Source organism: Thunnus maccoyii, chromosome 6 (assembly GCF_910596095.1).
Source record: "Thunnus maccoyii chromosome 6, fThuMac1.1, whole genome shotgun sequence".
In the NCBI taxonomy this organism is placed as follows: Eukaryota; Metazoa; Chordata; class Actinopteri; order Scombriformes; family Scombridae; genus Thunnus; species Thunnus maccoyii.
Genome location: NC_056538.1, coordinates 21,524,180 through 21,537,611, shown reverse-complemented (window position 1 = coordinate 21,537,611; position 13,432 = coordinate 21,524,180). Strand labels below are relative to the sequence as shown.

General features: G+C 40.5%; 1 protein-coding gene across 1 annotated transcript in view; it reads right to left on the bottom strand.

Annotated features, from left to right (window-relative positions):
• The window catches only part of LOC121898416 (rho guanine nucleotide exchange factor 26-like), a 28,768-nt gene extending 24,215 nt beyond the window's left edge, over window positions 1-4,553 (bottom strand). The window contains exons 1-4 of the mRNA XM_042413465.1: window positions 4,289-4,553; window positions 2,152-3,799; window positions 1,342-1,393; window positions 1,044-1,186 (exon numbers count right to left, since the gene is read on the bottom strand). Of these exons, the coding sequence (XP_042269399.1) occupies window positions 1,044-1,186; window positions 1,342-1,393; window positions 2,152-3,705 (1,749 nt within the window). The 5' untranslated portion in view covers window positions 3,706-3,799; window positions 4,289-4,553. The remainder of the gene's footprint in view (window positions 1-1,043; window positions 1,187-1,341; window positions 1,394-2,151; window positions 3,800-4,288) is intronic.
• Window positions 4,554-13,432: the final 8,879 nt, after the last annotated feature.

Sequence of the window (13,432 nt, the reverse complement as noted above, 5' to 3'; positions counted from 1 at the left end):
GGAAATATGAGGACTTTGAGATGTAGCTTGACACCAAATCCTAAAAGACGCAAGGTGCTACAGGGACTGCAGTAAAAGGGAGGAGCTGTGAGATGAAATTTGGACTAACATTATGACAACTTGCATATCTGGTTTTTGGCTTCACTGGAACTATGTTTATTTACTGTCAGACCAGGACATTGACAGCATCATGCCATCACTTCATCCGTAATTTGAAAGTTACAGATGAATCCTGCAGTGTTACATTGTGTACTGTCTGGCAAAACAGTCACAATTGAGAAAAAGGGAGCCAACTCTGGGATTGTCCTGGTCAGCCTGACTGTCAAATTCTTGCTCAATTCAGCTCTGTGTTTTGCTGACACACCCAATAACAAAAAGGATAAAAGAAACACTTTGAATGTTCTCCAGGTTCAATCTAATTTCCAGTTTATTAGAGTCTGTGTGCATATCATTCTCTGCCCAGCAATTTAAGAATCAATCCTGATTGCCTCCATCTATCCTCTCGCCTGTTTTTGCTCCTTCGCTTTCCCTCCTCGACAAGTAAACAAACAGATGGGAATGCCTAAGTAGAAAACTAAGTTAGCTCATTCCCTTCCTCTATATCCCTCTATCCCTCCATCCAATCCCTATTATGTAATGCAGAGCCACTGCACTTCTCTCTGGAGGCAGCATTTTAAGCATATTTTAAGGCTGACAAATCTGTGAAGTTTGCCAACACACTGGCATAAGGCCCAGCAGTGCTTCCAAGACTTCCTGCAGGTCTAGCTGACTGTCTGCCTCCCTGGCCACCCCTGTCTTTGACGAAATGCTCCTGTACTCCCTGCTAAACAGAGTGAGGGGCAGAGGAAGGCAGAAACAGAGGGAGGATGGGTATGGACTGCAGCCAAACTGGATATGACAGCATTCTTTAGAGCACTAGCATTCCAAACCTCCACAGCAGAGTTTATTGTATATTTGTCTGTGTACTGGATGTAGAGAGGGAGCAGAGAAAGATATCACTGTGTGTGTGTGTGTGTGTGTGTGTGTAATGTCTGAACACACACCACACTAAGCTGGCTCCAGGAGGTGCGTATGGGTCTGTACTGCACCACGATGCCGTTATCAGGTTTGGGTTCTCTGGAATCAGCATCCTCATCTGAATCATTATGTAAGGCCTTCTCCTGGTAGTTCTGGTACAGCTCCTCCTCTGAAACACACAGTTTTTTGACAAATAGATTCATAATTCTGAAGTTTTTATAGGCAAAAAAGAAGAAACAGTGTTTGAGAAAGAGACAGAGACCACTTAAAGAGTAAAATGAAGGGATAAGTGTGATAAAAATAATACAGAAAGGTTTTTCTCACCCTCACTGTCAAAGGTTCGCTGGGTGGTCAAAACATTTTTCTTATCTGGACTCTGAAAAAAAAAAAAAACATCACAAATATAATGACTTGTAATGACAAACCCTGAGGGACAGGCAGACACACACATACACACACTTCAAATGAAACAGGCGTGTGTGCCTCTGTCACCTGTCCATGACCTATCCCTGCCCTTTCTGGTGACCTCCTTCACTGACTCCTGTCTAATTTCAGAGCCATTGTGTGTTTGTGTGAGTGTGTGTAGGCATGGAGTCGCATTACATAATGTCTCCCAACAACCACATTAATTGTTTCCTAGTAAGGTCTTGTCCTTACTCCTGCTGCTGTGAAGTTTGTTCCACAATACTCCGCCTGTGTTTTAACTTTACAATGTGAACTTTAACCCCCTCCCATGCCGAAAATCCATGTCGAAGCAATCTTTGTGCACACACATGATTAAATATAAACCCATTTGATGGATTATGAATAAGTGAGTTGAAAAATCTAACTCTGATACAGCAAAGAAAAAGAAAATGTAATGCCTAAATTCACAAATATTTACAGTGCCGTCCATTCACATTTGTTGCCGAGTTCAACAACAGGCGTTAATTAACTAGGGATTTGGTCTTCAGATGAATCCTCAAGTCAATTGGCAAGTCCACACAAACATGTACAAAACAAAGCAAACACCTTTACACGTTAGGGTTCAGGCTGAAACTGGTCATTTTTTAATTGTTTAAATTGTATTTATAACACTAGAGGACCAGTGTTTGTTTCTTGAGAGGATCTTTTGAGCACAGCAGGTTTACCCACCTTGTTTTTCCCAGTGTTGGTAGGCTTTTCTGTCTGAGGGCTTGCTGGTTTTTCTGTCCTAGGGCTGGAAAGTTTGGGTGTCCCAGGGCTGGAGAGTTTGGGTGTTCCAGGGCTGGAGAGTTTGGGTGTTCCAGGGCTGGAGAGTTTGGGTGTTCCAGGGCTGGAGAGTCTGGGTGTTCCAGGGCTGGAGAGTCTGGGTGTCCCAGGGCTGGAGAGTTTGGGTGTGCTAGGGCTGGCAGGCTTTGCAGTCCCAGAACTGCCTGGGCTATCTGGTGAATCCAGATTATTCCCTTCTAGTCCTTTGATGACAGGCTGGGACAGCTGGTGAGCCTCGGGACATATGGATGGGACCTCAATATCCACTCCGCTCACAACAGCCCTCCTATAGGATGTACTCCTCAGTCCTCTCCTTAGTGTCCCTGGGCTCTCACTTTCCGCATCAGTCCCCTCCCCATGCCCCCCTCCAGTACCAAAGTAGCTTCCTGTGTCCACCATGCTAAGAGTTTTCAATGCTCGCTTGGAAGTATCGAGCCCCAGCAACCCTGCCAAACCATGACCTTGTGGCCCAGAAGTAGGTGCCTTGCTCTGCCGAATATCTGACGCTAAGCCCTTGGGAATAAGTTGATTGGTGCCCATCTTCAGGGCAGCCGGGCTGTGGGTGCTGAGGACGATGGAAGGAGAGGGAGAGATTGATGGGGAAAGAGAGGGTGAGGGTGAGGTGCAGGACATGGAGGAGGGGGAAGAGGCATGCCTGGTTTCTTGTGAGGAGGCAGACGAGGATGAGGACTGTCTGACGAGAGTCTGCCTACTGTCTGCTGGCGACGGGGAGCGCGGGGTCGGGGGGTCTGAGGAGGTGAGGGATGAGAGGGAGGGGATGCTTGAGGTGGAGCTATGGGAGGGGGTAGGGGTACGGCGGGCAGGGGGAGACGGGCTGGATGTAGATGAAAGGGAGGATAGTTCATGGTGGCTGTTGTTATAGCTGTTGTTATTTGGGGTGTGTGGAGGACACAGAACAGGAGAGGAATTGTGAAGAGAAGCAGCTTCAGGTGTGGATGACCCCAAAGCTATCTTGTCTTTCTGCAAGCTCAGACTGAAGGGACTGGACATGACTTTTTGGGGATCCTGGGCACACTTGTCAGGCCAAACTGTCACTCCATTACTGGTTTTACCCCTGTCACATTCACCATTACACACTCTGTTGTCCAGTGAGGCTGATTTGTCTTCAGACCTAAATTTGGGCAGGGAGAAGCGTCCATTGGAGAGGTGCCCAATGCTGATGCTTCGAACAACTCGGGATTTCCTAGATGGTTTGTGTAAAACATGTTTTAACACCGCAGTGTTCTTGCCCGAACACGGAGGTGTGACCACCAGTCTTTCAGCAGGTTGGCTCAAGGTAAAAGAGCCCTTATTGTCCTCCACGGGGAAGTCCGTTGTCATGACCCCATTTGTGTGGTAGCTGAGGGGTCGTGATTTGGGTTTGTTTGAGTCTGTGCGGCGTTTCCACAAAGGAGTGATGTTATTGTTGGACAGATCCACATCATTGCCAAAATCCATGGTCCTCAAGTGTCTGTGTCCTCTTCACTATCTGTGTCACAACCTACAAGTCACAGTGCAAACACTGCTGCCCTGCTGAAAACTGATCTCACCCCTATGGGTAAACAGAGAGCGAGAGAAGTACCAATCAGTATCACAGAGCTCAGTGCTGTATCCAAATTCCCAAAGTTTACTCATTAACAGGGATTTGGTGCAGAAATTGGCAGCTAAATTTAAGAAAGACTAAACACATAAGGAGGAAAAGTTGCTCATTTACACAGAACAGTGAAAACAGCTGATAATCCTTTTGTGTATGTTCAGTGCGGTGAAATGCCCTAATTACAAGCACAAAGCTGACAAGATAGTTGTATTGACTAATCACTGAAATATTCCAAAAGGGAAACAATGGGTCCACTGCCACAGCAGTATTGTTTTTAAATGAATCATTTTTTCTTTGATGTCTCTTTGTGTCCATGCAAATTCACTAGCCTTCACAATTAGTTCTAACTTTCTTCACAACAGAGAAAATAGTTTATGATTCAGCTGAAGAAGAAACTTGTTTTTAACTGAAGAAGAAACTTGTTTTTAGCTGTTTTGAACTTACCTCTAATCAGTCGATCTGTTGCAGAATGCGGTCATTATACCTGCGCCGTTGGAAAATAAACTTCAACAAAAGTTAATGAGCTTAATCCAGCATGGTATCGAAGCCAAATAAATTTTGTGAAGCCAGAGTTGGAGCCGCAGAGTAAACTGTGCCCGACAGGAAACCCGTGTGTGCGCCAGTGAGCGCGTCTGAAGCACTGCTGACTGAGCTGAGGAGTTTCTATGAGCAGGAGGGAGGAGGAGGGGAGCAGGAGCAGAAAGGAGAGGGAAACAACACAGGACAAAGAGTCCAAGCGACCCAACTGGATTTCACAGGTTGCACATGAGGTTCATTTTGACTGTTCCTGTCCTGGATGACGTGAGATCTACAAATTGTCTTATAATATCATATTATTATTTGCCATAGGGAGTTTACGCTTTTTACTGTATGCCGCCAGAAATTGAAAATTTAAAACATTCCTACATAAAGTATGCTGTACTCTCATTTGCATAAATACAGCATTAATATTAGGCTTCTAAATGGACCTGTTGCTGTTGTTCGCCATCGTGTGTTTTTGTGGTGCAATTGCAACAGGCACACACCATAAACTAAAAAGCAAATATAGTTACTGATTTCACAAAATGCCGTGCGGTACATGTGAGTGTGCTGCATGTAAGTTAGAGTGAATTGGCAGGAAATTATCGCACTTCCAACTATATTCCCAAAATAGCCTATTTCTACACAGGCTTTTGGTGTGTCCAGTCATGTCTTTTACATTCGACATCCTTCCTAATACTTTAAGCTCCTATGGAATGGTATCCATATATCTCACTTGTCTGTTTAAACTGTTTTACAGTGACATTTGTTGATGCTTCTAAAAAATGTTGAGTAGGTGTTGGATCTTGAGGGATTTATAGTTTTTTCATTCCTACTCCAATAAGAATCTGTGTTGTGCAACTTGTGGCATCGGTAATTTCATGCATCACTGAAAATTTAAGATTGTGAAATACCATGTGTGACAAAATGTTCTCATTAAATTATATAATAACCTTGTTTCAATATCCAAAACATATGACTCAGATTAACCACCCACACGAAAACTCAAAACTGGATGTTTACAATGGATTTTACGGGTGCTTACTGTATCTGACTGAAGGCTGTAATGTAGTGTGTGTGTGTGTGTGTGTGTGTGTGTGTGTGTGTGTGTGTGTGTGTGTGTGATACATGTCGTATGGATGGTGCGCCACCATGTGGCCTTCGTGCGCCAGTATTTCACTTATTTGACCACTGAGGGGCGTGATTGCTATGATTACCAACATACCATCACTACTGGTTATATGAAAGTATTGATGATGGCTTTGGGAAAATCATCCTACAAATTTGGTATTATGTTCAACTGAAGTGCAAATTATACAGTTGTTTTCTATGATTGCAGTCCAAAAACAGACACTAATATAGCTTCATTATTTCCATTTTCATCAGCCTGACATGTTGCAGAGTAATTGTGAGACATCCAGTTGTTATAGAAACAGAAATGAAATATTGTGGTGAGTACTGTAGCACCACGCTTTTTAGGCAGACAGCAGGCGGACAAGGTGTTTTAAGTAGGAGGATCAGCTGAGTAAAGTTTATAGGACTAAACAAATGTCATCCGCAGCACAAACATACATTACAGACACAATGACATGGACAGACAAAAAATATATACTGTATGTACATATGTAATGGGGAGGGTGAATAAAACACCGGTTAGGAATAGACTTTTTAATGTGCGTCATCATTAATTTATTCTGTGTTTCTTTCACTTGTAAATATATTACAAACATGGTCTTCTTCCTTCTTGATGTATATCACTTATCAAACACTTACCAAACTAATCCCACACATGTTTACAGCAATATTAAACCACTTGCAGCATTAACACCAATGCATTTATCAAGAAAAGTCAAATGACCATCATTATCATAATTATCATTATGATAATTCAAATGAACATCATTATCATAATTACAATATCATCAAATTCCTTTTCTGTCAGAGCCGTCATCCTCTGTCGTTTTTAATCAATGTTTTATTGAGAGTCTCCTGATTTTTTCTTTTATCTGCTGGTTTCACAGCCTCACAGTAAAAGACAGAAACAGAAAGAAAGATTTTAACAACAGCGTTGTTTTTCAAAGACCACTGGAGTGAAACAAAGAGATCTGAATTCTTTTTGCAGCCAACAAATCCTCCAGAATGCAGCGAGTATTTTGGCTTCTTCTGGAAATGTTCTTGCTAGTGAATTTTCTCTGTTACCATCAGGGTGTCGTTATGTTTTACCTGCTTGTAAAACTAACCGCTATTCTAAATTGTTCATTGCAATTTGACTACTAAATGCTCTGTAGATTTTTTTTTACCATTGTCATTGTTGGTGAATGTTTTATCGGATCTTTCTATTGTGTATATCAAGTCTATTTATCAATATTATTCATAGATTCATTCCACATTTAGCTCCCTGGTGGGCTTTTTTTTATATATAGCCTATATATTCATTTTTTTGCTGTATATTGTGTATTTTATTTGTTTTTTTTGTATGTTACTGTTTTTTTTGTAGAACAAGCTGCTCCAAGCAAATTGCCCCTAGCGGGATTAATAAAGTTGTTTGTATTGTATTGTATTGTATATCACTATCCTCATTATGTTCTATAGAGGAAGTGCAGCAGTCTATCCTGTTGTATTGTTTAAAAGAGCTATATGTTTCCTCATGTTGTTTGGTTTAAAAACTGCCCTCAGACAAGACAGTCACCTCCGTCTGGAAGGCCCAGAATTAAGCCCCCTGTGACCACAAGCATCCGCCCTGATGAGGAGACAATGAATCTCCAAGCTTTTCTGTTACTGACACTAACTCTGGCTCTTTGTGAGGCAACAAAAAACAAACTCTCTCAACGGACCAGTGGAGTAGAACAAAAAAAAAAGGAAGAGAGGGACAAAAGGTAGAGAATGTACGGAGCAATCATGGGTTTCTTCTTGTTTGGAGTTTTAGAACAAGAAAAACTTTAAATCCCTGCTACAGAGGAGGCAGGCTATAAGCTCTTATAGACTGAACTTATCCCTCCAGGTTCTCTAGATATCTTTATCTGTCTTTATTCTGCCACACATCAAAGATTGATAAGACATGAGCACTGGGTTTGTCTGCCTGTACTGACTTTTGCCTGCCTGAACAAAGACTGCTCCAAAACAATTTAGACCGGCAAAGTTAAGTTCAAGGTAGCAGAAGTGACGACTTGACATCCCAATGGTATATCATGGAAAAAAAACTGATGAGATTGATATAAATAGACCAGAAACCAAGATTTTAGAAAATCCATAGGGGAATATCTGATTGCTGACTGTATTTTGTGTTTTAAACTTATTATTTGTACTTAAGAACCAAAATGTCCTCATCAAACAGGTAAGTGACTGAGGTAGAGTTTGTGGAGGGTAGTTGGAGGGAGAATTATTGACATATGGGCTTTAATGGCATCACTTTCTACACTGTCATGGATTTGGATTTTTAGTTAAAGCAAACATTTGCTGACGGGATGAGCTGCTCTGAAAGCAGACATATTCCCATAGAGTTAAACCTCTGCGGCCAAGGCAGGTGAACCAGTTTATCTGGTGAAGTGATATTTCTGGAGAAAAACACACAGAGAAGAGAGAGGATAAGCTTGCATTGTGATCCCTGGCATTCTTCATACTAATTCAAGGGGTCTATAGTTTATTTTCAAAGCTCAATTGATTCATCTCAGCTATTGGCTGCAGGTGGACTATAAACTAGCTGCCCTGCTGACCTTACATGAATAAACTTTAATGAAAATGCAGTCCAGTGTTCCCTTAAGGTTGGTTTCCTTTCTAAGACAGCTCTACTCCACTGCCCACAGCCACTTAGTTCATCCCAGAAGATATAATATTCCTCTCATAATGTGCTGCAAATAATCAAGTCAGATAGCAGCAGATCCTGATTCAGATCCCCACTGAAAGAAACAAATTAACATCTAAATGTTCAAAAAAGTTTAAAAAAAAAAAAAAAAAAAAAAGGAAGAAACTCTCATGCCAAATGCTTTAATATGGTTTATGCTATAAATGTAGTGTATATTACAGGAAGTATATTATACCAAGTCTTCCTTCTTTTGTTTTAGTGTTCGCTGCTGTTGTGTGCATTTGGATTAAACATTGTCACACTCTGCTATAAAGACATCCCTGTGGTGGTTTGCTGCAAGTCTAAAGTTTTGAAATCTTATTTTAGATACAAGGAAAAATCAGTTGAAAGTTTGAAATACCTTCAGTTAAGGTTACTTGTTTTCAATGAAAGTACTGTAAACTTGTATCTTGAGTGAAGACACAGTACTCAGTGTGAACAGGTGCATTTGTTTCAGTCCAAGTGGGAGGTTTCACTTGTTTAAGGACTGTTAAAGGGTCATTTCACTCAAATTACATACATTTTCTCACTAACCTCTGGTGGTATCCAGGGAAGTATCTAGATATTTGTTTCTGCTTCTTCCCCAGTAGAATGAGAGTGATTGGAATTACATTTGCAGTGCTCACAGTATTTAAAAAATATAAAAATTAACAGCAGTAATGGTGTCCTCTATAATCTGAAGAACACACTTTCAACAAGTTTCATAAGGAGTATTTCTTTGATTTAAAAAATAGTTCAGATGGCAACTGTCCACAAATGAGGTTTGTGGATCATCCAGAGTAACAGGTACACTGTTGAATTTTTTTGAATTTTTGTTGAAAATATAATTTTCCAATACTGTGAGAACCACAATTTAGATTGCATTCATCACCATATAAAGGTGGAGGCAGAAATCTCAGAGATGTTTATCTCAAGAACTTGGACAAATTAAACTGGAACTATGTGCATGATTAAATATCTCAACACTTAAGACTGAACTGTCTTTCCTCCTAGAAAGTACAGTATAGAGACCAAAAAAATTCATGCAAAATACATTAGCAAAGCTCTAGATAAAGGCAGATGTATCTAATCATGAGGGTGTATGACCTGGACTGTAAACAGATATGGTGCTGGACTGCCTGTGCTTGATAAAAGGAGAGAAGAGGTAATGGGAAAGAAGTCCAAGCTGTGAATAGCTTGGATGACTGTGGTGTCTGTTTTGGTGCTGGGTGTGCAAAGTAGTGTAGCATATAATTGAGATAATTCAGTCACAGACAATGGGATAACAATGGTGTGTGCAGTCTCAGGAGTTGGGAATGCAGGGGTCAGATGATTCCTGATCATGATGAACACTAAAAAAACACTAAAAATTAGTGAATGAAGAAGCAGGAAGGACAAGAAGTCAAAAAGTTTTGTCGGAGCAAACTGTGAAGAGAAACACTTTGCATTAAAATACCTATTACATGTCAAACACAAGCTATTTAAACGTATTCTGGATATAGAAACAGTCATTTATTACATTTTCATGTTGAGCTCCTCTCCTCTGTGCATCATGAGTCACCTGCTCGTGTCCCACCTAATCAGCTATGAACATTAAAGCCTTAAAACAGAGAGATAGCATGAGTACAACATTCCTGTGCGTTTTCAGTCTTCAGGCATTTTACTGTAAAAAAAGCCCTCCACACACTGACCTTTTCTCAGCAAACCTCTCTCTCGCTCCTCTCTCCTATTTTTCCTCTGACTCACAGCCCATTGTACTTCTCCTACTCAGCACTGCCGTTTGCTCGGTGTCCTTGCCTCCCCTCCCCTCACCCTTCACTGCCACCCACACGTCTCCTCATCCATCCACTCGGAGAACAATGCAGAAGAGACCTAACGACCGTAATTACCATAGCTAAGTTACAACGGCTGAGAAAAAAAAAAAAAAGCTGTTTACTAAACAGAAAATACATTAGAAGCTGGAGAAAAGGCATAGCTGACACATGCATGGATCACATTATGTGTTACAGAACTAGGACAGCTAATTATTGCGTATGTGGTGGTGTGAGTGAGTTCACCTCAGTGTCCCATGCTGATAAGAGTTCTATGTTCCTTCATGCACACACTCACAGTATAGGATTAATGCAGCGGGCCAGTCTATGTATGAACAAGTGTATATGGAGCCAACACAGGGGGCATCTGCCACACATACACTATTTGAACCCAGGCTAATCACCATGGTTACGTCCCTTTTCTGCTTGCGCTGATTGGTTGACATTATTGCAATGACCCGTGATTGACTCCCCCCCGTGGGTTCTCATTGGCGCTTTGCCCCAGGATGATGATGTCATCATGTGTGGCATGTTTCAGTAGATATGGCATTGAGACATGCACTACTGGGCATGCATCGAGAAAACAGAATTAGATCAAAGCTGGAGGTGGCGGCTGCGATTGTTTAGAGATAATTCACATGAGCTTTAGATTCATGGCGGTGTAAGTGTAAGGACCAAAGTGAGCATGGTTGTCACAGGCCTGTTATGGCAGCTTTTTGTTTGGATCAGATTTTCTAATAGTTGTGCAGGATGGTTAAGAAATATTACCCATCCAACTGATATACTACCCATTTAAACCAGTAGAGGGCATATTCAGAGGGAGAAAAGAGAAGGAGACGTTAGTGACAGAAACACACATGCAGATCCTTAAATTCACATTTTATGATGTTTCAAACTTGTTATTTTTCCCTTTTGAATGAGCCATTTCTCAGAATATATTCCTGTCTCAGCATACCGTAGGATAAAATAACAAATATGTTTTCACCATTTGGAAAAAACTTCAAACATTTTGCATTTTTCAGCCCATGTAAGTCCTAGTGTAACATGTGTAAGGCATTCGGTACACACAATTATCCACACTGGAGCTCCCCTATGTATTTCTCTCCTCCTAAAATCAATGCACTACACTTACTGATCAGCTCTGTCCCTGTGATCAACAAAAGAAATGAGACAAAACCAAGCACTTGCTGTAAAACTGAACAAGATAGAAATACAAATGATGCACTCGTCCATTGACTGCACTGTATTTCATGAATTATAATCTGAAAGTGGTATTAAGTCCCTTTGGAGCTTATTATGTTGCCATGGATTTTGCAATTTGAAATATCTTTTGAAAGTAAAAATGATAATGGGACTCTATGGAATCTAAAGAAAATAACTCAATAACCCCAGATGCATAAACATCAGTACTCACAGAGTCAAATAGAAATATTATTTTTGAGCAATTTTAATTCGCAGAAACAATAAAAAAAATTCCATGCAGGAGAAATGAGACATATTTCTGTGCTAAATGGTTCTAGATGTAAAGTTAAACTCCCTGGAATGAGGAACAAAGGGCACAGAAACACACTACACAGGACATAACATATTGCAATAAATAAATATGTCCATACCTTAATCGACACACAAAAATGCATTAAGAAGATTTGATTTCAGTTCTGTCCATGAAGTGTGCAGTCTGGTCCCCTGCAAGCCATCTTGCCCCAGCTTCTCTTTTAGAGGGCCTTCTGTTGTCTTCGCACCATGTGCCTCCCTACCACTCTGTCACCCCTCCTCCTGCTGCTGCTGAATCATCCTGAACCCCCCAGTCCACTCCTCATGACCCCCCTCCATCCTCCCCCCTCCGCTCCAGTGAACCCATCAAGTCAACTAATTACTCTTCTCAAAGCTGCTTAACGAACCCTTTAATTAAATAAAACTGAAATCTCCCCTTGCATGATGCAGTGACCCAAACCTTCTCCAAACCTGGAGAAGACAGAACCACAGAACCCCGGGGCGACTCTGGCCAAATTTTACAGAAGGATAAGCTGGTGTGAGAACAGAAGATAAGAGCCCTGCCACCAGGTGTGTTTGTGGGCCTACGGCGTCATCAGTAAGCTGTGAGATTCAGTCAGTCAATGAGTATCTGTTGGATGATCTAGGGATGGAAATGTCAGTCAATTAGTCCACTACTTTGGTCCAGACTTAAATATCTAACTATTAGATGGAATGCCATTACAGTTGGTACAGATGTTCATGGTGCCCTGAGGATGAAGCCTAATGACTTTGGTTATCTCTTGACTTTTCCCCTAGTGCCACCATGAGGTCAACATTTGCAGCTTTGAGTGAAATGTCTTGACAACTATTGGATTGATTATCGTGAAATGTCATACATATACTCGTGTCCCATACAAGATAAATTATAAAAACTTTGGTGATTCCTTAACTTTTACTCTAGCACCATAATCAGGTCAATATTTCAATTATCCAATACTTTGGTTATGACCAAATACCTGCAAAACTAATGAGCTTCGGTTTTTCTTTGTGTTAAAGGGGATATGAAACATGTGTGTTTTGGCACTGATTGTGCCCAAATGCATTAGAAAAACACCTTGCCTAAAAGCAGATTTTAAAAAGTTGCTAAAACCACAGATATGACACCTTTATCTTCATAATTTCTACCCAGCTATCTAGCTAGCGAGCCACCATTTTGGAGTGACATAATTGTCTACGTAACATGGTTGGTTGGTTCCGTTGGTGAATGGAGACAGTGAAGCATTTCTGTGCTCCATTTGAAATCACATTGTATGTTTTTATTAGTTTCTATTCTGGTCTTTACTTAGCACCTTTCATACAAATATGCAGCCCAAAGTGCTGCACATAGCAAGATTAAAACAACACAGACAAAAAAAGTAAAGACAAAAATAAATAACAATAAATGAAAATTTGCAAGATTAAAAATGACGATAATAAAATAATAAAATGTTAAAAATACACAAATGAAGATTAATAAAATAAAATAAATACCAGGAAAAAATATATAAAACCAATGATTAAAACTTAAAAACTAAGGCTATAACATTACTACAAATTAAAAGCCAAATTAAAAAGATAGGTCTTAAAATCCTTTTAAAAATACAGAGAGCTTGCCATTCTAATATCCAGATGCAGTGTGTTTCACAGTTTAGGGGAATAAAAATAGAAGGCACCCTCACCTACTTTTATGGGACACATAAAGAACATTTAAAAGAGAAGCGGTGGAGGACCTTAGTGATCTGGCTGGAAAATAACATGAAAGTATATCTCTGATGTAGATACTTACATAATAATTTACTTTTGGAACAATATCTTACTTTGTCAAAGCAAATTATTGTGCCTTACATTAGTTTGGGATGGCTATGATAGTTTTTAAAATTTGTTTTTAAACTTTTTCGGCAGTTGGGCGATGGTGAGGAAGAT